The sequence below is a fragment of the Leptonychotes weddellii genome, chromosome 3 (genome assembly GCF_054177405.1).
Source record: "Leptonychotes weddellii isolate Sample4059 chromosome 3, ASM5417740v2, whole genome shotgun sequence".
NCBI lineage: Eukaryota > Metazoa > Chordata > Mammalia > Carnivora > Phocidae > Leptonychotes > Leptonychotes weddellii.
In genome coordinates, this window is record NC_138371.1 from 699,995 (window position 1) to 727,863 (window position 27,869).

At 60.2% G+C, this 27,869-nt stretch overlaps 2 protein-coding genes across 4 annotated transcripts; one reads left to right on the plus strand and one right to left on the minus strand.

The window, feature by feature from the left end:
* Positions 1–1,708: 1,708 nt before the first annotated feature.
* On the plus strand, positions 1,709–4,918 carry MAB21L4 (mab-21 like 4). The gene is given in 5 exon segments (XM_081815283.1): positions 1,709–2,280; positions 2,658–2,707; positions 3,100–3,583; positions 3,585–3,636; positions 4,417–4,918. Coding segments are annotated over 5 exon segments (1,179 nt in total). The 5' UTR covers positions 1,709–1,780; the 3' UTR covers positions 4,510–4,918.
* Positions 4,919–11,490: 6,572 nt separating this feature from the next.
* On the minus strand, positions 11,491–21,602 carry AGXT (alanine--glyoxylate aminotransferase). Of its 3 annotated transcripts, none has more exons than XM_031017479.2 (11): positions 21,249–21,602; positions 20,961–21,153; positions 19,664–19,728; positions 18,934–19,034; positions 17,614–17,684; positions 16,209–16,293; positions 15,160–15,255; positions 14,446–14,515; positions 13,094–13,189; positions 12,423–12,551; positions 11,491–11,891 (listed from the first exon to the last, which is right to left on the minus strand). In XM_031017479.2, exons 1-11 carry the CDS (start codon positions 21,477–21,479, stop codon positions 11,556–11,558), a joined length of 1,473 nt encoding a protein of 490 aa, XP_030873339.2. In that variant the 5' UTR covers positions 21,480–21,602; the 3' UTR covers positions 11,491–11,555. The 3 variants fall into 3 exon arrangements, with proteins under 3 accessions (XP_030873339.2, XP_030873340.1, XP_006746728.2); XM_006746665.2 differs by having other exon boundaries at positions 11,671–11,872; positions 21,249–21,600; XM_031017480.2 differs by lacking the exon at positions 19,664–19,728 and having other exon boundaries at positions 21,249–21,339.
* Positions 21,603–27,869: the final 6,267 nt, after the last annotated feature.

Here is a 27,869-nt window from a genome sequence, read left to right on the forward strand (position 1 = left end):
GGCTTTGGGCACTTCGGAGTCACTGTCCCAGAGGAGGGGGCTGCTGGGGCCAAGGGGGAGAGCTCTCCAGATGACGGGGCGGGGTGCACACAGGCAGGCTGCCCCGAGCGGCGGAGGTCCCTGCTGCGCCGTGCCCAGAGTGGGCACTTTGATAAGCGGGGCCGCCTGCCCTCCTGGGCCAATTCAGGATTGCCCTGAGGTCCGAGGAAGCTGGAGGAACATGACATCACTGGGTCGCAGATGGTAGAGCCAAGGCAGACAGGGCCCCGTGACCCAGGGCCGGGGTCAGGACAGCGGGACCCAGCTCCTCTGCAGCAACGCCCCTCCCTACAGAGTCCCATGAAGGTGGAAGTGCCATGCAGAGTGTGTGGGGGGGAACAGAACATGGTATGGGTGGGGTGGGAGGCAGACCAAGGGCATCAGGGTCCTTGACACTAAGTGGCTGCCCTGGGAGAGGGACAGACGTGCTCTGGGTAACCCCAGAGGACAGGATCGGGCCAGGTCTGAGGAGGGAAACCGGTCTCTTGTTTGACGGTGCTGTGAGGTAGTGAGTTCCCCGTCCTGGGAGGTGTGGAACGAGAGACCCAGTTCCTGGGGCTTCCAAGCACAAGGAAGTGAGTGCCCTTGGATCTAGGTTCTGCCTGCCGCTTTGGGTGTCTGAAGCCCATGCGTGGGTGGAGGTGCGGGCTCCCCGAGGGCTGCAGGGTGGCATCTCCAGGATACCTTATTAGGGACTGTCTCCAAGTTCACTGTTTGCAGACACTCCGGCGGGGGCTCCCAGCGTACAAGGCCGGCCCAGCAGGGCCAAGGGTCAGCGGGGGCGGCTCCCCGCTGGCTGGTTGGGACTTGCCTGCCTGAGCAGGGAGACAGGCTGGGCCAGGCAGGGCTCCCGGTGCGGTGCTGGAGGGGGCCGGCAGGGCGAGGCTTTCCACCCCGTGAGGAGGAGCTGGGGAGACTTCCCCTAGAACCAGGCTCGCTCCAGCTGCAGACCCAGGTGGGTGCGGGCTCCCCTCGGGCTGAAGGCCCCAAGGGAGGGGGGCAGGCCGCGTGAGGGCCTGGGTTTGGGGCTTGGAAGGGCAGCGCTGAAGGGAGAGGAGGCAGGATGCACAGGCGGGCTGCAGGCGACCCTCCACCTGGGAGGCTCCCCGCTCTCCGGGCGCAGGTGCCTGAGGGGAACGCTGAGGTTGTGGACGGAGCGCAGCCCCCCACCCTGCCCTCCAGGCTCCTCAGAGGCAGCTGCAGCGGGGCCCGCACACGGGGGTCTGGGAAGGCCACCACCCGGCCTCACCTTTGTCATCTGAGCAATGGGGCTGCCGTGTGTCCTCCCCGACCTGGTGGGGAGGCCTGCATGCCGCAGAGCCCCTGCGGCCGCTGCACGGGGAAGGGGGGCGCCAGGAACAGACCCCCCAGCTCCGGGACAGCTCGGCGGGCGGTGGCCGGGCCCTGGGAGGCGCAGCGGTCTGACTGTGGTATTTCTCCAGGGCTGTCCTGAGCCTGAGTGTGCCTTGGGCCTGAGAGGCAGAGGCCATGGGACAGAAGGGAGGAGCCGAGGCGGGGTGGTGACCAGGCCCCGCCCCCTGCCCAAGGCCGCCAGTGACATTCCTCATGGTTGGTGGCTGACTCACCCCACTTCAAGGGCGGGCCCTGTGGCGAGCTCTGGAATTCTCTGTGCAGGGAGCCGGGGCCCCACCTGAGGACCTGCCCTCAGCCGCGGGCCTCCTCCTGTGCGCACAGCCAGCCTCGGCGCGTCCTCCGAGCTGCCCTGAGCCCTGCCCCGGCCATGGCTGTGCAGATGTCCCTGTGGCACCGCTGCCCGCAGGCCATCCGCTCGAGGGGGGCGCCCCGGGCGCAGGACTTCCAGCGTGCGGAGAACGTGCCGCTCACGGTGCTGGAGCGCGTGCATGAGCTGGACCCCCGCTTCCTCGTGGACTGCTCCCGTGACCTGGAGGCCTTCCAGTTCGCTCTGCGCTCCTCGGAGGACCCAGTGGCCATGGAGGTGCCCCTGTGGGTGGATGCCGAGGCCCTCCTGGTTGAGGAGGGGGGCGCTGCCGAGGCAGGGGAGGGCCCCGCGTCCTGCCGCCTGGGAGTCTCCAGGGAGGGGCCCGGTCTGGAGCGGTGGACGGCCGAGGACGTGTCTAGCGTCTCCTCGGAGGGTGGCGGCAAGTGCTGCGGCCGCCTTGTGCCCAGCAAAGTCCTGCGCGTCCTCAAGGACCTTCTGGTGGCGGCCCTTGTGCACTGCAAGCTCCAGAGCTCATCACACCAGGTGGCCGCCAAGCGGCCGTGGGCCCACGTGTGACGGCAGGGCGTGCGTGCAGACTGGCCTCTCAGTGTGTGTGTGTCAGGGCCCACGTGTGACGGCAGTGTGTGTGCACGCACAGACTGGGATCCCTCGGTGTGTGCGTCAGGGCACACAAGTTGGGGGATGCTGCTCTGAGGTCCTTTCTGGCTCCAAACCTTCTAAGAGGACGGGTCATGCGTCTCCACGTCACCTGATGGCTTTGCTGGTCACGGCGTGCTGGCTGTTACTTGTGAAAGAGCTAGAAACGACACACCCGCCGGGCAGTGTTCTCCCACTGACCTGCTGGATGCGGGTCCGGCCACAGGTCTGGGCAGGTGCTTCTGTTGTCAGTCCCAGTTCAGCACGGCCGTCCTTACAGACGACCCTGCGCGCAGCACCCGGTCACGCGGCACTGGGAAGACTGTGTGTGTGAGCGTGTGTGTATACAGGATTATGGACACGCGTGTGCGTGTGTGCATGTGCAGGTGGAAGTGTGTGTGCATGGGAGTGTGCGTGGATGTGCACAGTTTTGTTTCAGTGTATGGTCTGGTGGCTACTTGGTGTCCTGGGCCCTGAGCAGGCTCTGTGCTGGAGTCTGGCCTCAGTGTCTCGTCCGGGTGCCCTCTTGGTGTGACTGGGGTGGTGAGCCCCTGGGGGGCAGGGCTCCCGGCGGCACCTCGAATGTGGGCTTCCGTCCAGCAGGGGCTGCCTGCACTATGGGAGCACTAGAAAGAGGCACTGGCCGGTGGGGGGCTCAGGACAGCAGGGCGTCCTCCCGGGGACCAGAGCAAAGATATTGGGTTGTCCTGGCAGGGCCTGAGGGCCAAAACGGAATGTCCTGCCTCCCTTGGGAGGGACAGGCCCACGGTGGCCGCTGGTCCTTGTGTCTGCCATGATGCCAGAGGATGGGGATGGTCAGCCCACCTCAGGGACAGTGACCTGCCCCGGGCTGCTCAGAGCGGCCTCTGGATGGACTTCCAACACTCAGAGGGGACAAGTTCTAGCCCCGGTCCCTCCCCAGAACTGCCTGGTGACCTGGGGCCAGTGGCCACCTTCGCGGGGCAGCCGGAGCCTGTCGTTAGGCACGCCCAGAGCCCCGGGCCCTTCCACGTCTTCTCTGCTCATCTTCCTCTACCCCGAGTGGAAGCTGCTTAAGGACGCCGGCCTGGACCTCAGCACCCTGTACCAGCATGTGGAGCACTTTGCCGGCCAGCCGGAGGCCTCCCTGCGCATCCACGTCACCCACCTGGGCCGCAGCCCCCCGCCGCGCATCAGCCACGGGGTCAAGGCGCTCCTGCAGCTGCCCCAGCAACCCGGCCTACTGGGCCACCGCCTACTTTGACGTCCTGCTGGACAAGGTGGGCATGGCAGGCTGAGGGGCATCTCAGTCGGGCCCAGGCGGGCATGCAGGTGGGGACAGAGCCTGACCTACTCCCCCAGGGTCAGGAGCTGAAGGAAGGTGGGACATCTGGAGGTCAGATAGGCCACGAGTGCCCCCTGCCTGCTAGTGACCCGGGAAGCCAGGGTAGCAGGTCTGAGCCAGCCTCCGTTACCCACCAGAACCGCCCCCAAAGCCACACACGGCAAGGGCTCAAACCCCACCTGCCTACCCTGGGACTCCGTTCCTCATGAAGGGGTGTGGCTGTCCCTGGGCCTCACAGGGACAGTTTCCTGATGCATCCCTGGACTGCTCTGCCAACTGGCCCTCCTTGAGCCACCAAGGTTCTGCTAGCTCTGTTAAGCCCTCCCCTTCCCTGCTCCCACCGAGCCCACTCCTGCTCCTTTCCCCCAGGGCCGGCCCCCACCCTCACCTGAAGAGCCAACACGGTCTCCTTCCGGGGCACATGGGGGCTGGAAGGATGAAAGCAAGAGGGGTGATGCATGCTCAGCCCTCCCCAAGCACCTGGTGGGCCTCCTCTGTGTCAGGCCCATCTGGGGAGGATACCTGCGTGTGAAGAAGGGCCCCTGGCGGAGAGGGCTCTGGGTGAGTCCACACTTGGGGAGGACTGTTCAGGCAGAGACCCAGAGGCAGGAAGTGCTGGCAGTCAAGGGGCATGTGTTGTCCCACACTGTGTCCAGGGCCCTGTGATGGCCCCCAGACAGCTCCGTGACCCCTCTGTGCCCCACCCCATCTGCAGTTCCAGGTCTTCAACATCCAGGATAAGAACCGGATCTCAGCCATGCAGAGCATCTTCTGGAAGACCAAGACTCTGGACAGTGAGGAATGCTGAGCTGCCTTCCCCTGACTCTCAGTCTTGACTGCCTGAGGCCTGGCTACAAGGCCCCACGGAGGCCATTTGGAGAAGAGAATGGGCTTCACCTTGCGGCAGGTGGTGGGTGGTAGACATGTCCACAGGGACCACCTCAGACTGTCCAGGGATGGCCTCATGGGAGTCTGAGCATGCTGGGCAGCAGGCCTCCGGGAGTAGCTGCCTGATCCCCCGAGGGCCTGGGATGAAGGTGCCTTGGGTTTCACCAGATGTGCATTGATCCATTCTGTGTGATGTCATCAGACTCTCAAAACCAGGCGTCTGCATGAGACCTGGAGCTCAACGGCTTGTCCCGACCTGTGTCACATGCTACTCTGTGGCAATGAAATACTATATATCAGACCTTGAGTAAATTAACACTGGATATACATAGCGGGGATGGTACCTACCACTTTCTGTATATCTACGTGGAGAATATTTCCCAGGGAAACGTAGAAGTAAAAGAAGCTAGTGTGCAGACAATTTCCAACTTTCTCCATTCCCGGCAAATGACCACCCTCTTCCCCAAGTGTCCCCACCTTCTAGTTCATAGAGGAAACTGAAGCTGACAGAGGGGACACCTGCAGCTCCCTCTGCCAACCCATTTCGGGTCCTGTCACCGTGGTGGTGACGATGAATCTAGACACAGACCGTACACCCTTCTCAAAGATTAACTGAAAATGGATCATAGACATAAATGTAAAGCAAAAAACTGTAAAACTGGAAGATAACGTAGGAGAACACTTAGATGACCTTGGGTGTGGTGATGACGTTTTAGCTACAACACCAGAGGCACGGTCCATGAGAGAAAGAATCAGTCAGCTGAACTTCACTGAAATTAAAATCTCCTGTGTAGGGTGGCGTCTCCCGGCATCTGACACCACCCCTCCATCTGTCCTCACTGCTCCATTTCCCCATTCCACATTCTCTCATCAGTCCATGACAGCCAGCCTGCAGCCCCTTCCCCACTGAGCTCTCACGTGAGAGGCCCAGTGACCTTCATGTGGCCCAGCCTGGGAGACATTTTCTTCTTTCCACCCTCTTTGCCTCTCAGTGACATTCATTCCTCAGCTTCTGAGCTGCAGCCCACACCCTGGCTCCTGGAAAGGGGCCTGAAATCCCATGGCAAGCGCACATAGCAGCATCTTCCCCAACCTCCTCAAAGTTTCCTATGGCCATAGGCCAGAATAGCCACACACAGAGGAGTGGAAATGCAAGATCCTTGGAAGGCTATGGGATTCAGGGCCTGAGCTGACCCTAACACAGGGGGACACAAAATGCCATTAGGGTGGAGGCTTGCAGAACACAGAACCTTGGTCCAATCTGATTCACAGTGGGTACAAAGTGTCCAGGCCTATCCTGTGATCATTTCCTCAGTATCTGAGTATGTATCAGGACATCTGTTCTTAGCAGGAGTAAGAGCCTTAATGGTAAGAAAGGCCATGGGGAAGACTTCAAAAGCACTTCTTTTCTCATGGCCAAAATAGTCTAGCAAAACATACTGTATCCCAGGGGCAATAACAGAACTTAGCATCACCCCTCAAGACCCTAATGCACCAGTATGATCTTAGCAAAAATCAGATGAATCAAAAATGAGATACTTAGGTATAATCGAACAAAATATGTAAAATATCTATCTGAGGAAAACTACAAAACTCTGATGAACAAAATCAAAGAAGAGGTAAATAAGTGGATATTCCATGTTCATGGATATGTCAAGATGTTAGTTCTTCCCAATTTGCCCTCTATGTTCAATGCAATCCCAATTCCAGCAAGCTATTTTGTTGATATTGACAAACTGATTCTAAAGTTATAGAGAGAGACAAAAGACGCTCTCAGAATAGCCAACATGATACTGAAGGAGGAGAACAAAGTTGGAGGACTGACAGTACCCAACTTCAAGACTTCCTATAAAGCTACAGTCATCGTGACAGTGTCATATTAGTAAAACAACAGACAAATAGATCAGTGGAATAGACCCATACAAATATAACCAATTGATCTTTGACAAAGGAGCAATGGCAATACAATGGGGCAAAAATAGTCTTTGCAACAAATAGCACTGGAAGAACCAGACATGTACATGCAAAACAATGAATCTAGACACAGACCGTACACCCTTCTCAAAGATTAACTGAAAATGGATCATAGACATAAATGTAAAGCAAAAAACTATAAAACTCCTGGAAGATAACATAGGAGAACACTTAGATGACCTTGGGTGTGGTGATGACGTTTTAGCTACAACACCAGAGGCAGGGTCCATGAGAGAAAGAATCAGTCAGCTGAACTTCACTGAAATTAAAATCTCCTGCTCTCCGAAAGATGATGTCAAGGGAGTAAGACAAGCCACAGACTGGGAGAAAATATTTGCAAGAGACACATCTGACAAATGATTGCTATCCAGAGTATATATTTAAAAAAAAAATTTTAAACACAACAAGAAAGCAAACAACCTGATTTAAAAATGGGCCAAAGATCTTATCACACACCTTGCCAAAGAAGATACACAGATGGCAAAGAAGCACATGAAAAGATGCTCCACATCATATGTCATCGGGGACATGCAAACGAAAACGACAACGAGAAACCTCTACAGGCTGACAGTGGTCACAGTCTGGAGCACTGACGACATCAAATGCTGACAAGGGTGTGGGGCAGCCGGAACTCTCGTTCACTGCTGGTGGGAATGCAAAATGGCAGCCACTTGGAAGGCAGTCTGATGGTTTCTCACAAAACTAAACTCACTTTTACCATGTGATCCAGCAGTTGCATTCCTTGGTATTTACCCAAAGGAGCTGAAAACTCATGTTTGCACAAAACCTGCAATGAATATTTATAGCCACTATATTAATAAATAATCATGCAAGCTTGGAAGCAGCTAAGATGTCCCTCAGTAGGTGAATGGATTAAATGAGCTGGTCCATCCAGACACTGGGATATTATTCAGCGCTAAAAAGAAACGTGCTGTCGACCCAGGAAAAGACGTGGAGGTGCTCAAATGCTTATTACTAAGTGAAAGAAGCCAATTTGAGAAGACGACATTCTGTAGAATTCCAACTCTGACATTCTGGAAAAGACAAAATTACAGAGACAGTAGTTGCCAGGGGTGAGGAGGGAGGGGCGAACAGGTGAAGCACGGAGGAATTTTGGAAATACTCCGCATGATACCATACGGATGGATACATGTCATTACACATTTGTCCAAACCCGTAGAGTGCATGACACCAAGAGTGAGCCCTAATGTGAACGATGGATTTGGGGTGATGATGATGTGTCGATGTGGGTTCATCAGTTATAACACATGTACCGTCTGCTGAGGGATGTTGGTCACGGGGGAGGCTGTGCATGTGTGGGGGCAGGGGGGTCTATGGGAGATCTCTATGCCTTCCTCTCAATTTTGCTAGGTATCTAAAACTGTCTCCAAAAATAAAGTCTTCAAAAATAAAATACATTTAAAATGTTTTGAATCAATGGGGTCGTGGTGAATGACAGCAGATCCCAGAAACTGAACCAAGTTGCAGCCTGTCACCAAGGTGCTCTGCTGGGTGTTACAGACTTAGTGGAAGAGGATGGCACAGGCCGTGGACGGCGCAACATGGCAGCCGATCTGCAGAATGCATGCCTTCCAAGCCCCATGGGAGAGGGAGTTAGAAACAATTTGTGTTCACTTGGAAGAGGCAACGACGTGAGGTCATGGTCTTGCCCCAGGCTGAGGTTGACCCGCTGGCTCTGGTCACGATATAGGCTTCATGGGCCTTCATCACCTGGATGGGTCCTGCCGAGTATCTTGCTGGCTCACGATATTGATGACATCATGCTGATAAGACCTGAGGAGCATTGACTGGCAAGTGCTTTGGATGCCTCGTAAGACACTTTTATTCCAAAGGGTGGGAGACAAATGTCACCGTCTCAGGGTCTGTGCTGTAGCTGAAGGTTTGAGAGGCTCAGTGGTCTGGGCATGCCAAGACATTGCTTCTAAGGAATAGCAGGAATTTTTATACCGTGCTCACCTACTGTGATGAATAAGGGCCTGCTGGCTTTGGCAGATGGCACCCACCTCACTTGGAATGTCCGTGCATCGGGTGGCTCAGAGCCTGTTAGTTCTGAGTGGGGCCAGAGTGCAGGCGGGTTCTTTGGTAGGTTCGTGCTACCGTACAACTCTGACAGTAGCCCTGGGAGAGGGGGACACCACATAGACCCCGTGTTCGAAAACCCCGACATGCAAGCCTGCTCCATCTGCAGCAGAGAACCACTCACCTTTCCGAACATCTGTCATGAAACTGGGCCGCAGTGGGGAAGGAGCCCCTGACCACGGGACCCTCGGTGGCCACAGGACCTGAGCTGCCCATCACGAGCCAAGTATCACAGAGGCAGGAAAAATAAGTAGAAGGCACGAAGACTGGAAAAGAAGTGAGACTGTCATATTCACAGACAAATTACATATCTACATAGAAAACCCCAAGGAATCCACAAAGCAACTGCTAGACTTTGTGAATTTGGCAAGGTTAGAAGACAGCTGAACAGAGAAAAGTTCACTGTACTTGTATACATTAAGAATAAACAATTGGAAATGAGATTTTTAAAATACAATTTACAACAGGGTCAAAACTGTCAAAGACCCAGGAGTATATGTAATGAAAGGTATGTAAGTCCTCTGCACTAAAACATTGCTGAATATGATTTAAAAGACCCAAATTAACATTCATGAATAGGAATTTATATTTTGGTGATTTCCAGTGTCCTTAACTTGATGCATAGATTTATTGCAATTCCTATCAAAATTCTGATGAGCTGTTCTGAAGAGATAGACAAGATGATTCTAAATTTCCATGGAAATTCAAGGGATCTAAGGATAAGAAAAACAATCTTTAAAAGGGAGAGCAGAATCGGAAGACTGGCATGACTTGCTTTCAAGACTCACCATGAAGCGGTGGTGTGGGTGGCAATCTGGGGCTGGGCGGAGGCAGTGCCCCGGGAGGGAGAGGCCTGAGCGGGCCTGCAAGGACGATCAAGGGCAAGGGGCCACGTCCGTCAGGTGGGCTCAGGAATGTCTGTTTAACAATCGTTGCTAGAACACGGGCTGTCTGTGTGGATAAAAGCGAACCCTGTCCCTTTCCCACGCCATGCACAAAATTAATATAAAGTGCGTTCTGAACCTCAACACAAAAGCTGACACCATAAAGTTTCCAGAAGAAAGCACAGGAAGAGATCTTTGGAACCTCCACATCATCAAAGATGTCCCGAGAGGTTACCGACGGCACAGACCACAAGAGAAGACACATAAATTGGAACTCACAAAGGGAAAAGACCTGCTCTTTGGAAGACATGATTAAAAAAATGAATAGGTAAGCCGGGGAGTAGGGGATAATACTCATCACACACCCGGCAGGACCTGGAACCTATAAAATAACGGCCATAAATTAACAATAAAAAGATGAAAATCAAATAACATGAGCAAAATACTTAAGCTGACAAGTCAGAAAAGAAGATCTATGGATGGCCCGTCCACACCTGAAAAGATGGTCCATATCATGAGTAATCGGAGAAATGCAAGTTAAAACCAGATGCGATATGATTTCGCCCCCACTAGAAAAGCAGACACCGCCAGATACCGGTGGGGCTTACGGGTGCGTCCGGTGAGGATCTCAAGTGCTCCAGACCGTGCGGAGCTCTGTGGCATCTTGCAGAGCTAGAGCTGGGCCTACCGTACGGCCCCAGGACGCCCCGGCGCCGTGCACACCTGTGAGAGCAGTCATCACAACCTTCTTCATCATAGCCCCAGAGGTCCGTTAAAGCAGGTGATAAACAGACGCCAGACCATGGAACCGCACCAGCAAGGGAGACGAAGCGTGTCCCCGTGTCCCATGCAACACGCGTGACTGTCAGAGCACCAAGCGAAAGCAGCAGATACACGAGAGCATGTGCCGTGTGATTCCCTCGATATGACACGCAAACACCTGCAGGGCTGGTCCGCGGGGATCAAATCGGACGGGGGGCGTTGCCTGGCTGGGGGCACGGGGGACCTGCCGCTGGGTTCTCATCCCCGTGTCTGCTCAGGGAAGAGCCAACCAGGACAGGGCTGCTGTCAGGACGAAGGCGGCCCGTGGGGTCCTGTCTGGCCTTCTCTGGGAGCGACTCCCTCCGCCCACCTTCGACTTGTGGATTTCCGACCCTCGGGCTCTCTCCGCTCCTGCGCGCGTCCCTCCTGGTGGCCGTAAGCACATGCCGGACCGTGTTCCGTCGGCTCAGGGCCCTCCCCCATCGCACACAACTGTGCCTGGCCAGCACTTGCCTGAGTGGCGGGGGCCGAGCCAGGCCAGCCCGGGCCCTGCACAAAGACACGGGGCCCGCTGGGCTGCAGGTGCCCACCTCAACCTGGGGGAGGCCCTGCCTGGCCCCCTCCTGGGGCTCTTAGGACGGGTGAGGACCCGGAGTGTGGCTGTGCCTGTGACTCCCAGGCTGGCCTGTTCTGAAGCTCCTAGGAAGGAGGAGGGAGGGAGCCTGGCACAGGCAGGAACCCAAGTGAGGGGCAGTTAAGGGACTGAGGGTCAGAGGACGCCAAGTGGAGAAGGGCAGGGGCTGGGCCCGGGGCCACTCTCGGCTATCCATCTGAGGCCCCTGCGCTGGCCTGCACACCTGTGTTGTGACCTTCAGCCATCCCGGCTCCAATCCTGGCTGTGTGCCTGGGGCATGTTGGGGCCTTCACATCGGTGACTCGAGTCACGAGTCAGCCCGGGAGACTGTGGAGGTTGCCCTGGAGGCATGTGTGTGGGTGTTCTTTGCAGGGGTGAGATCTGGGGCCAAGGTGTACGGTGTCAAGGCCCCCACACACCTGTCTAACAGTCCCGGGGGGGTGCCCCAGGCAAGGATCTGCCCCCAAGCAACCCCCAACCAAGGAGCCATCGGGGCAGTGGTCCCTCCCTGCCGGACGATTCTGCAGCCCACCCTACACACAATGAGGACAGATGACCAACGATTCTTTATTGGGTATTCCGGGCAGGCCAAGGACCTGCAGGGGCTGCGGCTCATTGGGGAGGTGCCATGGGTCCTGAGCCCACATGGTCCATTTCCGGGAGATGCCTCTCAAAGAGGAGAAGGACGTCCTGGGGCTGGGGCAGCTGCCGGTCCTGCCCCTCCTGCGTGCCTCGCCCCCTGGGGCCCGACTGTCCGCAGAGTCTGTTTGCTCCTGGTCCCCCTCCAGGCCCCTCCGGGAGGGTGGGCCACAGGCTGCCAATCACAGCTTGCTCCGGGGGCAGTGTTGCAGGGCCTCCTGCAGGGCGTGGATCACTCGGTCCACATTCTCCCGGGTGGCGTTGCAGCCCAGCAGGCCGATCCGAAGCACCTGCGGGGGGTGGGGGGTCCTGTGCAGATGTCGACCCGGCCCTGAACGAGGTCTGGGCAGAGCACGCGGGCTCTGCAGCGTGGGCCCCCTCCCCAGGCACACAGGGAGCCCCCCACCCGGACCCAGGCCGAGCACGCACAGAGCTCAAGAAGGGCGGCCAGGATGACAGTCAGCTAATGAGCGCTCAGAATCACCCGCTCGGCGGGCACAACCAGACCCCGGCACGGGGCCTCCAGCCTGGTCTGCCCACTCTCAGGGGAGGAAGGCCATTCTGGGGGGGCTGGGGGGGCTGCACCCCATGGCGTCACCAAGCTGGGGTGAAGGGGGCAGGAGCGTTCCCTTTACCCAGATCCCACCCCCCACACAAACCCCTGGGCTCGGAGCAGGATGTTTCTGTCTGGATGCCCCTGCTGCCCCAGGGACCTGATGGCCCCCGACCTCGGCCGGGGCCTGGGCACACAGTGCTCCCCGTGGGGTGGTGAATGTAGCTTCTGTGGTAGGTGTGGCCAGTCCCTGGCCCGGCCACGCCGAGCGGCCGCTGTCCCCTTACCTTCCCCAGTGAGGGCCCAAGGCCACCCGTGATCTCAATGTCAAAATTGTCCATGACGTAGGTGACGATGTCTCTCCAGTTGTAGCCAGTGGGAGCGGCCACCGTGGTGACGGTGGGCAGTCGGATCGCCTGCAGGACGCGCCTGACTCAGCCACCTTCACCACGGTGTGTGGCCAGCACCAGCTGACCTGGCCCGGCCAGCCCTGATCTCAGGCTCCAGAGGGGCGGGCAGAGACAGGGGTGGGCAGGGAGTGGGGAAGCAGGGGCCCAAGGACAGTGAGGTCACCACCTCCCCAGCAGCCCATGCGCACTGGGTGTGTCTGTGCGTCTGTTCCCTGGGGCGGGTCACACCTCCCTGGGGCTACGGAGCTTCTGTTTCCTACCGAAACTTGGGCTGACTGGCTGGTTCTGGGGACCCTCCCACCCTCCACCCCCGCCTGGCGGGACTGCCAGGGCTCTGAGGCTGATGGGCGTCTTCGGCTCAGAGGTCACCCATAACTACTTTAAGTGGGGAGGCTTTGGGAGAGAGCAGGGGCGTCAAACTAAGTGTCCTCAGATCCGGAGGTCAGGAACAGGACCCTGTGTCCATTCAGAGGGGGCTGGGCAGAAGCTCTCCCCTCCCCCCCACGCTCTCCCTCTCTGCCCCCCGCCCCCGCCCCCACTCTCCTTACTGGGTCCTTCACGAAGAGCTGCAGGCCCAGCCCCTGCAGGCGCTCCTGCAGGTACGCCGTGGCCTCCCGGTGCTGTCTCCAGCTGTTCTCCAGGCCCTGGGAGGGCAGAGGGCACCCGGTGGGCGCGGCAGGGGAGGGCAGGGTTGGCGCCTCCATCGGTCGTGAGAGACGGAGAAACGCCCTCATCCATGGGGGGTGGCAGCTTCAGGCCACAGAGGGGCTCCTGGGCTCCTCTCCCGGCCTGGACTCTGATCCCCATAGAGACCCCCCGAGTCCCCAGCTCAGGGCCCTGGCTCTGCCCCAGCGACCAGACCTGGAGCCACCTCGGGGCAGTGGAAATGGTCTGGGTCTGGGGGTACGTGGGGGGCCCAGCCAGTGGATGGAGCCCTGCAGCCCCTGGACAACGTGAGGTGGGAGCACCTTGCTGCAGGTGGGGAAGGGGCTTCTGAGCTACCCACTGTCTCCTGTCTTCCCAGCACATGGACCCCCCCATCCCTAGTCCATGGACCTCACCCTCTCTCAGCCACACCGCCCCCCTGCCCTGAGCCCACACCAGCCTGGTGACCACCCAGCTCCCAGGGCCCCTCAGCTCCTCCCGGCCCAGCACTGGGGCGGCGGCTCTGCGAGCGGACACAGAAGAGCAAACAGCCAGCACAGCCCTGCGGCCTCAGGGAGGCCGGCCACAGCCCAGGGGCTCCCCCGGCCTCTGGGCTGGTGGCCGGCAGTGGCCCCTAGGAGACATCGAGCTGAGAAAGTCCGCTGTGCTGGGGCAGTCTCCCGTCCTGTGTCCCTGCAGAGCCAGCATGCCCGGGGCCGCGCTCGGCCCCCCGTGTCCTGAGAGTGTGGTCGCGGCACTGGACAGACCCCCCCCCCGGTCACACGCCCCCGCCCCTGCTTGGCTCCTGCCTGCCCTTGGCTGGAGGCCAGCCTGACACTCAGGACCACCAGCCAGTCCCTCAAACCCCCTCACGCTCAGCCGGGCCCTCACTGAGCACCTCACTAAGCAGCCCAGGGTTCAGATGACGGCCCACACCTGCCCCATCACCGCATTGACCCCCGGGCTCTGTCCTCCTCAGCCCCCTCCCTTGCAGCCAGCCCTCCCACCCCTCTCCCTGCACTCCCGCATGGAGCCCGCCCTCTCCAGCTCAGGGCCACTGTCCTGCAGTGCTCCTCTCTCGGCTACACCGTTCATTCCACTCTTCCTTGTCGGCAGGAATCCCTCCCGTCATCTGTTTCCTCAGAAGGGCTTGAGGGAGTCCGGAGGAGGGCCCTCCCCGGGGCGGCCGGCCTCAGCCCAGGGGCTCCTGGGAGCTGCTGCCCTTGGGGTCCGGCCCCTGCCCCGCCTCCCTCACCTGTTCCGCCATGAGGGCCAGGCTCTCTCTCAGGCTGTACAGGCTGATGACCGGGGTGGTGTGATGGTATCTGGAAGACAGGACGGGGCTTGGTCCAGCGTCCCTGGGTGGGGGGTGGGCCAGGCTCTCTGACAACGGGTCTAGCCCACTTCCCAGGGGGCCGCTGTCCAGTTCTGGGCATGACAGACTCCGGGCTAGAGAAGCAGCTGGGTCTGGGGAGAGCAAGGCTCAGAGCGAGGACACTGGCCAGATCGCCTAGGGCGGGCTCCCCTCTACCTGGCCTCTCTTAGCCCCAGTGGCCCCAAGAAGCCACTGTTCCTGCTGAGTAGGGCACAGTTCCTGGTGCCCCTCAGCCCCGCGTGTGCCATAAGGGATCTTGGGTTGTAGCTAAGGTCACCTCACAAGGAGCCCCTGGCTCAGCTCCTCTTTTTGAGAGGTGGGTAAACTGAGACCCAGGAATGGGGAGATGTGGCTGGGCCAGGCCCAATGTGCCCAGAGGTGCACAGGGACTCTGAGAGGAGAGGGCCCGGTGGGAGGGTGGTGGGGGCTGTGCTACTGGATCTGAGCCCCCAGGCCCGGGGGCATCGCTGGCCTGACCCTGGTGAATCCTGGGGCTCCAGCTGGGCTATGGGCTTAGAACCCAGTGTGTACAACTGGTGAGAGGCTGGGGTGGTGAGAGGTCACAAGACGCGGCCCCGGCCCTGCGGTCCTCACATCCTGGGTTGGTCGTCGCAGCCCCAGATGTTGGCCAGCCACTTCATGTCCAGATAGAAGGAGACCGGCTTCGTCTTCCGACTGTAGATCTTATTTCTGGGAAGGAAGGACCAGCCTGAGTGCCTGCCTGTCTGGCTGGGGCGGCTAGGGGCAGTCCCGTCAGGCCTCCTGGTTCGCAGAAGTGAGCCAGAGGGGCAGGCCCCCCTGGACCCCTGTGGTTGTGCTAAGCCCCAGGCGGACTGTGTGCCTCCCCAGCCCCTGCACCTTCCTGGGCCAGGCACAGTGGGGACCTCGGCTCGTCTGCTCTCAGGCCCCCGGTAATGCAGCTAGTCTGGAAACTTTAAATACACCTATTGTCCAGATCAGTGTGAACAGACAGGGCCTCTACCTGAGCTCCGAGCTCCATACTCAGACCCAGCCACCTCCATGGCCCTCCCATAGGCAGCTCAGACTTCCCACACCCACATACAACCCCCACCACATCTGAGATTGTCTCTGTGCTGCTAAACGGCCAAGTGCCGCTGATGGTAATCCTCTGCTGGGGCCAATCCCCCATCCCTACCTGGCCCGGCTCAGGGTCTGCACACTGGGGATGTGGGGGACACTGGGGCTGCTGGACAAAGCTAGTCCATGACCAACCCCATGAAGAAGCTTGTGCATCAGCTCCTGGACACTGAGCCGGCAGTGGGGGCCTGGGGGATGGCCACGGAACCCCCAGTCCTTGGCTTGAAGCTGGGGAACTTCCAGGATGCGAGGTCCTGCATTCTCACACACAAGCCCAGGCTTCATGAGGAGACTCTTCTGGAGGCCACTAGCCTCACACCTGTGACCCTCACCGTGCCCCGGCTAGCCCCTGCCTGTGAGCTCAGAGCTTTAGCGCACCTGCCCAGGGCGGGCACCTGTCCAGGGTGGGCGGTGAGCAGTCCAGCGGTGTGTCCAAGCATGGCCCAAGGAGCGCCTCCCTCCCTTGCTCTGATCTTCCCTCCTTAGGGGCCATCCAGCTTCACTGCCCATCCAGCCCCAGGTCGGGGGCCCTGGGGGTCACTCACTTGGCCTTGTCACTGAAGGAGATGAGCGAAGTCCCTGGAGGCGCGTTCAGGACCTTCTGGGAGCCCGAGTACAAGACGTCAATGCCTGTGGAGAGGAGAGGCGCATGCTCCTGGGGGTCCAAGCTCCACCCAGGGCGGGATCATTGCAGGTGCCGTCTGAAGCAAGGTCGACCGTCTTGTCGGACTCAGCCCTTAACCTCTGCAACCTGACGCTGTGTCCGGGGAGATTGAGTTAAATTGCAGGCCACCCGCTTGCGGTCGGCGGGGTATGGAGAAGCCCACGCAGGTGGTGTCAGGGGCGAGCGGCCGTGTGGGGGTGGCAGAGGGGACAGGGGGAAACAGGTTTTCTTGCCACATCTCGAGTAAGAGCCCACTGACTTCTGAGAAAACCGGATTTTATGCCAGAGGCAGCAGCGACGCGTAGCTGTAAATCCGAGCGTCGCACCCGCCTTGCGGCCCGGGTTATCGTGAACCAACGTACACCAAAGGCTTACATGGACAGAAACGCTCTCTATGGTTTATTCCTGAAAGCGCAAACCTGGAAAGAACCCAAAGGCCCGCCACCAGGAGAGGCGTGAGCTGTGGTCCGTTCAGGTAATCAGAGGACGCTGACGGACAGACACGTCGAACGACATGACTACAGCTCGCCAACCTGAGGTTGAGGTCTGCAGACTCCGCGAAGGATGGGCTGGCAGGGAGGGTAGAAGTGCGGAGGGTGTCCCGGGTTCAACCCTGGCTTCTTGGGCTGCACTGTCTCCTGGGACCTGGGCTGGAGCCTCTTCTCTCCCACGGTGGGGATGGCTGGCCCAGGAGGCGCAGGGTGGGCATCCCGGGGACAGCCCTGCCACCCTGCACTGCGTCCCCAGGGCCCCCTCCCCCTTGCCTGCCCGGAGCTCCCTGATAGAGAGGTTCTGGGGGAAGCGTGCCTGACCAAGCTGGGTGGGCGGCTGTGGACACATGCCACCTGTGTGGATTCGGACTTTCCTCTGTGAGGAAACGCTGGGCCTGCGAGGCTTCCCTGGGCTGGCCTGCAGGGTGACCCTGCAAACAGTGCTCGCTGCATGTGACAGGCTGGTGGGGTGCCGGCCGATGGGGAAGCTGAGGCCCAGCCTGACTGGCAGGGGCCCTGGCACTTCTCCCACCCATATGCCTGAGGGCTCTGGGCGCCTCTCCAGATGCTGGAGGAGCTTCTCCCCCCACTTGCTCCCCACATCGGGGCCTGACAACCCAGCGGAAACACTGGCGTGTCGATTAGCTCGTGGATCCTGTCCTGCCGCGGGGAGGAGATGAAGTTTCCCCTGGGGCCCTAATCCACTGTGTGGGCTGACGGTGAGCTTGCAGACGCTGCCAGATGGAACCGCACCCTCCGAGCCCCCCAGCTGCAGGGTGATGGGGCGTGGCTTACCTTGCTGGTCCATGTAGATGGGGACTCCGCCCAGGGATGCCACGGAGTCCACCAGGAGAAGGCACTGGTACCTGGGGGTGCAAGGCAGTACGGGGAAGCACGGGAGGTTTCAGACTCTCTGGAGTCCCGGGAGGGGCCACGAGGACCTCCAGAAGGCCAGCAGGGAGGCTTGGGAGCCTTCTGCCTCCCCCAGGGTACGTCCTCCTAGATGCCCAGACCCCTAGGACCAGCTCTGTGTGGGCACCGGGTGAGCAGAGGGGCAGAGCAAGTGTCCATGCGGGCCCGGCCGGCCTGTGCACAGGATACCCCCCGCACAGGTGTGCATGAGGGCCTGCCCCGCCGGTCTGTGGTCCTGGGGCGGGCTAGGGCTCTGAGTGGGGCCCAGGGACCAGAGCCCACGAGGCTGGGCCTTCCTTCTGCCAGCAGTGTGCTGACTGTACATCCAGAGCCCAGGGAGGACAGAGTCCAGGAACAGCCCCAGCTGAAAGCTTTGACTCTCCTCCATCTCCATGTTTTCTTAGGGGGAAAAAAAAAAAAGCCACGGGGCCACCTGGCCAGCTCAGCTGGTAGAGCGTGCGACTCTTGATCTCAGGGTTGTGAGTTTAGCCCCACGGTGGGCATAGAGATTACTTAAATAAAATTTTTTAAAGGCATAAAGCATATCCCACGCTCGGCACAGAGGGGCAGGTGGGTGCCCTGGGGGTCACAGCCCAGGCCTGGTTTACTAGACAAGACCCCAGGGGACGGGCTGTCCTGGCTGGGACGGTGCCAGGCAGCCCCCCTGTCCCCCAGGGTAGATGGCAGCCCTGCCGGGGTGATCCTGCCTGGTTGGAGAGCTTCTCTCCTTCCATCCCGCTGTCAACTCTCCAGAGCAGGACTGCTGGTCACGGGAGGGAGTCCCACCTGACCACACCCAAGGTCCTGCCCATTCCATGCAGGGTTGGGGAGGCTGGAGGAGGGTAGTGGAGGTAGGAGGCTGTTCTGGGGCTCTTGGATCTCAGGACAAGGTGGGGGCAGGCCCCAGCCGCTCCTGGGACCCTGGTAGCTGGGTCAGCCTCAAGCCCTTCCCAGCCGTGGGGACTGGAGGACGGTGGGCACTTGATTGGGCGCCCAAGCACCTGATCCTGCTCTCAGGTGGGCAGAGGACCCCCAGGAGCCGCACACCGTGTGACAGAGGCGGGGGGAGGGTGGAAATCAGGATGGGGCTGGGTCTCTGGGCTGCCTCCCAGACTGGAGGGACTCGCCCGCACCGCCAGCCCCCCGCCGGACCCTGAGGTGTGCCTGGCCCCGCCCCCAGCGCCCTGCCCCGGGCAGGCTCACCTGTGGCAGAGTGCTCCGTAACCGTCGAGGGGCTGCAACACGCCGCTGGATGACTCCCCCTGGGTCAGGAACAGCAACACTGGCTTGTGCCGGGCCAGGCCCTGCGTGGGACAGCATGACAGCCGTGAGCAGAGCCAGCAGGCTCGGACTCCCCCTGGGTCCAGAAAGACTTTTCCTGGGGAGGGCAGGGCAGGATCTTCCTCCCAAACCCTCCTCTTCCCCGTGGATGGCAGAGATCTGGGCAGCGGAAAAGAGCCTCATGCCCTGTCTGTGTGTGTGCGCTGTGCCAGCCTCTGGGCTCTGGGAGGTGGGCTTGTCCAGGAAGAGAAGGACTTTCTTCCAGAGACCGAGGAAGAATGGCACCAGCCTCCCACCTTGTCCTGCTGGGGCTACGGTGAGGTCTGCTGAGTCCCCAGGTCTTGCCTGGTTGGGATGGACGTTTCCTGATGGGGCATCCTGAGTGTCAGGGCACGTCCTGCTCCCCACATCCTGCCTCTAGCCCCTCTTGCCCAGCCCACAGGACTGGGCTCCTGACTCAGTTTCCCTGCCAGGCAGAACCCTCCCTATCAGGCTTTCCACCGGCTCTCAGGTATTGGAATGCTCCTCCTGTGCCCAGTCACCTGGTGCTGGGAAGAGCTGAGGGTCAGCCGCCAGCCCAGGTCTCCTAGCCCTGAGCCCCCTTGGCTGGCTGGCCCCCTCTCCTCCCTAGGGCCAACGCACCCCACCCTACCTCTTCCACATCCTGCAGTGTGTAGTGGCCTCCAGGGTCCTTGATCATTGGGTGCACTTGGGCTCCTGAGGGCAGGGGCAGAGTGAGGGGTGAGCGCCCTCCTCCCCAGTGTTGGAGACGGGGGTCTGTGCTGAGCAGGCAGGCCCTGTGAGGGCAGGTACCCGCCCATCCCAGCCCAAAGAAGCCAGAGGGAAGAGGAAGGTGGGGTGTGCTCAGTGAGGCTGTTCTTTGTGAGTTGAGGTTTCTGGGGTGCTTGGGATGAGAACGTTCAGGCTCAGCTACACTGCCCCTTCCTTGGGTGAACCTCCGCCAGCCAGGATCCTCAGCCGGGAGGTGAACAAGCATTTGCACAAGGCTGGCTGGACCTGTGCCTTCCCAGCAACAGACTGAGTGGAGGAGGAATAGGGTGAGTGGAGGCTCCAGGAAGGCAGGCCCCTGCTCTCTCTCTCGGACCCCTTTGCCCACTCCCGGCGGCCCCTTGCACAGCTGACCCCCAAAGCTGTATGTAGGCAGGAGGAGGCCGGAGGACCACCCAAGCTCCAGGGGGGAGCCCAAGGTCAGGATGCGGACTGGGGGCGGAGCCTCTGGAGCGGGGGTGCCTGGGGCCCAGCGGGGCCTGACTTCTGCCCCCACGCCACCTCCCTTTGAAAACCAGTGTGTGGACTCAGGGGGACGAGGTGAGAGATGGGGACCTCCTTGGGCCACTGGGGGTTGTCCATTAACCAGGACTGAGTGCGGCCATGTGTGGAGCTGACCATGCAGGAGCTTTGAGATGTTTCCAAATGCTGAGATGAATCATTAAACCCACGGCACACTCCTGCTTTTGATTCTTGTCTCTCTTCAGAAAAGTTTACTCTGAGAGTGAAAACCCTGTCTGTGTCTCTGTATTTTGCATCTCCAGAAAGAGGGCTGTTTCTGAGATACTGGGAGGGGGCTTCAGCCTCTGAAACCCTGTCCTGTCACAGGGCAGAGGTGATGCCTGGGGCCCCAGGAGAGACATGGGGGCTCTCGGGTTGGTGCTGAAATCTGTAGGTTCCCCGCGGCCCTGTCTCCCCATGTGCTCCGGAAACCGCTGTCCTCAGCTCTGGGGTCCTGGGAGGTGGGCGTCTCTCGAGCACCCTGATGCCCCCTTGGAGAAGGCAGCAGCTGACCCGGCAGGGAGGTGGGGGCGTGAAGGGGGATGGGCACTCCTGGGGTGTGTGGGGTGGGTCTGCCGGCCTCACCTGGGGGGCAGGCAGGAGGCCGTGGGGAAGGGTGACGAGAGGGCCCACACCCCACCCTCTGCCCCATGTCTTACCGATGCGCTCCCCGATGTCCGCGGCCCGCTGCCCCCAGATGCCGTTGGCCCCGACCAGGAAGGAGTCCCCTGGCTCCAGGAGGTTGAAGAGGGCGGCCTCCAGGGCGCAGTGCCCTGAGCCGCTGATGGCCAGCGTGAGGGGGTTCTTGGTCTGGAACACGTACTGGATGCCTTGCTTGATCTCATCCATTATCTGGGGGCAGAGGGCACACAGGTCAGGCCCTGCTCCCCCTGCCGTCTCCCAGCTGAGGAGGAGGCTCACCCACTGCCACCACCTGGAAGGCCTACCTGGAACATCTCCTTGTGCATGTGCCCGATCATCTGCAGCCCTCCGGCCACCAGGATGCGTGGAGCCAGGTTAGAAGGGCCAGGCCCCAGCAGAAGCCGGTTAGGGATGGACAGGGGTTTCAGCAGGGCCTTCGGGGGGGCCACCAGCAGCTGGTGGGAGGCCATGTTCCGCACCCAGCCTGCCACCTGGGGCCCCAGGGCCGCACTGGCCCTGGCCAGCGCTCGGAACATTTCCCAGGGGGCCTTGTGCTGGTGTCCGGAGGCAAGGCCGGTCGATGGGCTCCCGCTACACCCTCGGCCTTCCCTTGTTTGCCGTTGTTGTGACCTGACCCCTTATTGACGCTTCTCCCGCATGTCAAGGCCTGACAGCCAGGGTGTTGAACCCTTGCTGGGGGGAGGAGCCTCCAGAGTCCAGTCAATGAAAAATAGAGCTTGGCATGTTGCCCTCTGCCCTCCCAGCCCTCCAGCTCCTCTCAGCCGTCAGGTGCCCAGCCCTAGCCAAATGCATCCTGCCGGACCCAGGGGGCCCCAGAGTTTTTCTTAAAGGGCCAGAGAGCAACTATTTCTGGCTTGGCAGGCTTTATAGGCTGTGTCACAGCTCCTCAATCTTGCTGTCGTAGTGCAAAAGGGGCTACAGTGGGGTTGTTGCATGCCAATAAAACTTTATTTATAAAAACAAATGGTGGGCCAAATTTGGCCCGGCGGCCATCATTTGCTGAGCTAAGGGAAAGGCTCAGTTTAGAAAGTATTGCCCCGTGCGTATAGACACACACGAGCGCTCACGCATGCACACACACACACGCTCACGCACATGCGTGCACACACACACACGCACTGAGGACATGTTCCTTCCTGATCCTTTTAGAAGTAGTATTCCCTGTGCTTCTCCATTCCCAAGGGCCCTGAGGTTTGACGTTCTCTCATGTAACCGAGGGCACGTTTGCTTGCAGAGCCTTCTCTGTTTGCGACGTCACAGGTGGGTAGAATAAATGCAGGTCACGAAGCAGGCAAAGGGGCCAGACCCAGCTGAGCCAGAGACAACTGTACAGCGGAGCTACTCGTGTCCCAGGAAGGTGGAAAAACCCGTGTTACCAGCAACCAGGAGAAGGAGGCGCCCGACCTGCTGTTTCCTGAGCAGCACGGACCCTGCTTACAGTTCTCACGGGGCCTGGTTGGAGCACGGGTTGGGTCACTTCCTGCTCTGTGTTTAGGGCTCCGACCTGTGGGCCCCGGTAACCAGGGGAGCATCAGGGCTTCCTGCAGGAGCCTTCACAGTGACCAGGGAGGCAGCACCCTCCCCAGGAGCCTGGCACGTGACCTCCCCCCATGACAACTTGATCCCCAGTTCAGCAAAATCCCTTCATTCAGCTCTTGTTGCTCGGTCTGGGTTTGTCTGGCATCCCACGGGTGCAGGGACCCAAAGAGCCTTAGCCAGGCTGGACAGTCATGGTCTGGGCCGCTGGGGATCTCTACAGCCTTGCAGAAGTGGTCCTCTGTCCATCTGAAGGCTGAAGAAACAGGCAGAGGGAACAGGCCTCCATGCTGGTCCGAGAGCAGCCCAGCGCGGCCCCATGCCCCCGTCCCAGCCCCAGGGCAGATGAGGTCCTAGCTGGCCTTGGGCATGCTCGCTGGGACTGTTAGCCTGGATGGCCCCAGCATAAGAAGGCTCAGTGGGAGCTCCCTCCTTGCCCCTCCTCTCCCCTTCCCCTTTTCTCTCCTTCCCCCTCCCCTCCCCTTCCTCCCTCCCATCCTGTCCTCCCTCCCTTCTTCCAGAGCACTCACTCTGGACCAGGACCCAGGCTGGCTGCTCCAACTGAGGCGGTGTCAGCAAAGAGAAAAACAGAAGCCTAACGGGTGGGGGAGGAGGGTGGGCCCGAGGAGTCCCTGGTCTGCATGGCCTCCAGGGAGCTGAGAGCCTAGAGAGGGGGAGAACCCCAGGGTGCTGCCAGGGGAAGGTCAGTGGGGACTGGGAGGCAGTGGGGCTGGGCCTGGAGAATGGAGAAGTATGCCCATCCCAGGGCCCGGAGCGCAGTGAGGACCCAGGGGACACTGCAGGGGCCAGGGAACAAAGCGGCGGTCTCCACAGCCAGAGGCCTGTGTGGGGCGTCCTGTGCAGAACCCCCTAAGGGAGCTTGCAGTCTCAGGTTCTGCCCCACCATGGCCTGTGGAACCTGGAGCCAACCTGGGGATCTCGGTGTGGCACTGGGCCTCTGGAGTCCGTGTGGAGTCAGCCCATCCCAGCCCTGGCGAACCCTTTCTCTACCGCAAGCTGATCACCATGCCTGCTAGGAACCAGGGACCCACCCTCCCCGAGGGCCAGCCCCCCTCGGCTCAGCAGCCGCCCTGGCTCCCTGTCTAGAGCCCCATGGGCCCTGGGCTCCTTCCTTCAGTGACGACACCCCTTCCTCTGGGCCCACCCTCCCTCCCGGCTGGGGGGCTGCACACCCCCCCCCCCCAGGCACACACTCCCTTCACTCCAGGCTAACGCATGCATCTGTGCCTTGGCCTGTGCTGTTCCCTTGGCCTGGAATGCTTGTCCCTGTCTTTGCTCAGCCCGGCCAAGCCTCCTGTGCAGGGAGTGATCTCAGCTGCGTGGAGCCCCTCGGATGCCCTTCCGTCATGCCACGTGCCCAGGTCACGCTGTTACGGCCTGCCCCACCCCGGGCAGGACCCACTCTGTGCAGCCCCGCGTGTCAGCGGGGCTCGTGGGAGGACCGGAGAAGCCTGGGCCCAGGGTTGGACGACCAGTCCTGGCAGGTGGATGGGCGTGTGCAGCCCAGGGAAACCGGGGAGGGGGGTGTGCCTTGTCCCCAAATAGGAAGATGCCTTGTGTTCGCGTAACAGGGAGGGGGCTGTTGCAATCCCGAGAGGCGTTTCCTCAGGCCAAGAGCCGATTGGGAGCTGAGGAAGCCTGCGAGGACAGCCAACAGCGGGGCAAGTAACCGACCTCTGTCTCTGGAGCTCTGGAGACAAAGGCCACCTGGGCAGGTGGGCCAGGCGGCCTCGGCCTGGACGCCAAGGCCAGCGGCGGCACCCATGCTAGGAGAACGTCTCGTGCTCGGTGCGGATCAGCCAGGGCTCTGGGTGGGGCGTGAAGTCCTTCCCCTCGCTCCTGGGCAGGCCTCCGGGGCCAGCTCTCCGTGGGCCCAAAGGGTCTTACTTCCCCGTTCAGCTGGGGGCACCTTGGCCGTGGCCCGCCACAGGACGACACAGTCTATTTTTGTAATTTAACTCCTGGTTTTCCGTACCTGATGTGAAAATGACTGCTTTTGCCTATGGGCCTGCCGCCTGCTGTGCCCCAGAGCGGAGTCAGGAAGGCAGGGCGTGGGCCATCTGTCCCCGTGGTGCTCTAGCAGACGATGACCTCGTCTGTGGGTAACAGCGGCCCGCTCGCCCCTCTCCCGGTGGCCCGCTCCTGCAGCCTATCTGGCGGCACTCGGTTTTAAATCTACAGCTAGAGCCAGGCTGTCGTGCTGTCCCAGGCCAGGAAAGGCCACTGGAGGTCCCCCACGCTCCCCTTTCCAGACAGCCCGCCGGGTCCCAGGTGGGGAGGGATTGGCCCGGAACGTGCAATCTCAGTCTGAGAGGCAGGACCCGCTGCACCAGGGCCTGCCTGGTGTGGCATGCAGCTTCGGCTCGGGGGTGTCCAGGTCACGAGTGTGTGGCCGGAGCGGGTCTCTGCCGCGTGTGTCATGCAGAAGCTGGCCCACTGAGAGGTCCCTGAAAAGCACGGTGTCCCCGGGTAATTGCGGAGTTGCCACGGACAAATGTTCCTGACCCCATCTATTGACGACGCCCCTGCTGCCCGGCTGAGCTGCGCCCTGGGGGCACGAGGCGCCCTGCGGTGCAGGACTCAAGGGCCCCCATGTGAAATGCCTGCAGGGAAGGGCCGGGACCCCCGGGGGGGCAGCCATCGGATTGCTCGGGCGCTGGCCGGGGCGTTCCGTGGCGGCTGCTTCTCTCCCGTGCAGCCCCGTGTGCCAGGCCCTGAGCCAGCAGCGGGGAGGCTGGCCCTGGCCACGCCGTGTGACCGAGGGCTGCTCGGTCCCGGTGGCATGTGTGCTGGAGGAGGCTGAGCAGCCCCGCTGACAGTGACTGTGCGTCCCCGGGGCGCCCACAGTGCCTGCTCCGTGCATCCCGGCCTCGCGGGGCTCTGCCCTTTCCCATCTGGGGCTCCCCGGGGTGCTGCTTTGCTCATAACGTGACAGGTGTGGCAAAGCAAGGAGAATGCGGCTGGCGTGTGCCCCCCCCCGGACCTCCTGGCTGCCTGAGAAGTGGGGGCTGCGACCCAGGCCCCCCCCGGGCTCCCACGGCCCATGCCCCTCCCTACGGGGCAGCTGCGTGACCAGCTTGGCCGGATTTACCAACGAGAGATACATTTGAGTAGTTTCATCATTTCATGCTTGAGAGATGTTTTTCACTGACTTTTGGACTTAAATACTGCTTTGAACGGAGGAGAAGCCCACACCAGGATCACCCAGGTGCCCAACCCCCTCACACCCCAAAACCTGGGAAAGCGGCTTTTTGCGTTCCCCGTAGAGAAATCGCGAGAGCTGGTACAGGCTGGCTTTCACACACATGGGGCAAGCAGGCCCAGGCGTCACTGTGAGCCCGGATTGGACGGGTCTGTCACAAACTTTAACTCCAAAATTCAACATGAGGATTGTCAAAACCCGAGACGCAAGATTTTCTGGGAAAGTCTGATGGACCTCCAGCTGCCTAGATGCGCATGCCTGCCCTCCCCACCCCAGGTCCCACAGTGCCAACATAAGCCCCCTCTGACTGGTCTCCTGCAAGCTGCAGGTGGTACCCTAAATGTATGCTGACATGAGGGGCGCCACCCTTGGGGGTCCCTGGGGCTCGAGACTCCTCCTGAGAGATGGGGGCCTGGCTCCTCGTCCCCTCCCCCAGAGGGTTCATCCAGCTGGTCCTCACGGAGGTGGTGAACTCAGGTCTCCGGGGAGGGGACGCTTGCCCGGGGCCCACAGCGGGACCGGCACCCACACTTCACATCGGGGAACTCCTATGGCCTGGGGGCTCCTTGGGGGTCTCACACACAGCCCTCGAGTCCTCCTCTTCCTTCAGGACCCTCTGCTCCATTCTGACCCTGCTGCCTGGCTCCTGGCCCCGAGGAGGGGCGTCTCTTGCGCGGCCCCCCGGCTCTCGCCATTCTCACACCCCTGAGTGTTTGACACGTCAGCTCAGCAAACACACAGAAGTGGAAGCGGTCCTTGGCTATGTCTCTCGGTGTCTCGGCCCGGCTGGCAGAACCTGAGGCACCCCCGCCCCAGGCTGCCTTGTGGAAACACAGCCCAGCGCTTACGGGAAGAGGCTCAGACGTGCCCCTCATGGCTGTGAGGATTGGCCCTTGGCCCCCGACTCCAGTCCTGTTCCTACGGCCCTTTCCCGTCTGACCCTCAGTGAGAGCTTCGTAAACGTCCATTCCCCTACACTTGGTCATTTTCTAGAGGGAGGCTGGGTGTGGACGCTGTTGGGAGGAGCTGAATGGACAGATTCTTCTCGGGCCCTGGCGCTGATCCATGCTCGGACGCCCTCGGACGGGGCTCTGTCTGTGGTGGGGGTGTGGGCACCCGCCCTCCTCTGCATCTCTGCAAACCATTGCCCTGAACCCCTTATCCTGCTACTCTCAAAAACCCAGTGGGCTCTGCTGTTCTGGAAAATTCCCCCAGGAAAATGAATCCCATGCCTTCCTGAGATGTACTTTTACAGTGGAGTTTAAGATGAAGGTATTCATGCACTCACTGTACATAATTTTGAAACAGAACAAAATAAATTTAAAACAAATTAAATGCCTAGAAACGCTCTATTTACACTAGGCCACTTTTGTAATGGGAGGGGGCTCACTTTCTCGTGCTCAGTTTGCCAGATGTTTGCCTGGGTCATGGCAATCACTTGGCGTAGATTGGTATTTGAGTGGAGTCAGCGCCAGAACATTCTTGGGTGCCTGACAGAAGGACAGAACAGACCAGAGCCACATGCCATCACGCACTCCTTCTCTGAGTGCTCCTGGACACTCAGAGTTTGTCTCCCATTCCAATTTTTTTAAAAAGATTTTATTTTTTTAAAGTCATCTCTATATCCAAGGGGCTCGAACTCACAACCCCAAGATCAAGAGTCGCACGCTCCACCGACTGAGCCGCCCGGGTGCCCTTCAATTTTTTTTTTTTTTTTTTTTAATGAACATTGGAAGAAAGGATTTCTTAAGCCATTTGACCTTGCAGATAGATGCAGCAAGCTGCTGGCCTCCTTCATCAGCATGGCCTGTGAGCAGGTGTGTTTGGTTTAGCTGCAGCTTAAATCAAACATTTTCTGTGGTGATTCTAGAGCAGAGTTCTTTTCATCGGCTCTGCCTGACGTCCAGGGAGCTGCTTGTCACCTGCTGTGCAGAAGAGAGTCAACAAGCAGGCCCCACTGCCCTCCTGGGTGGCCCTCAGCGGGAGTTCCCGGGACAGTTCCCGGCACCCTCATGGATGAGAGGACCTCGCTGCCCCCACACCTCTGTGCAGCGTGTTTCATGCTGAGCACCCGCTTCCTCCTGGGGGCCCCGAATCGACAGCAGGCAGGGGTGCCCCGGGCCCAGCCCCCGATAAAAACCCTGGA

Excerpts from the sequence above, each read along its gene's own strand:
- AGXT (XM_031017479.2), bottom strand. The coding sequence starts at position 21,479 with ATGTTCCGAGCGCTGGCCAGGGCCAGTGCGGCCCTGGGGCCCCAGGTG. Across the intron at positions 17,685-18,933 it reads TACGGAGCACTCTGCCACAG|GTACCAGTGCCTTCTCCTGG; the intron begins GTGAGCCTGCCC and ends TTGCACCCCCAG. Across the intron at positions 11,892-12,422 it reads TTGGGCCCTCACTGGGGAAG|GACCCCCCACCCCCCGCAGG; the intron begins GTAAGGGGACAG and ends ACATCTGCACAG.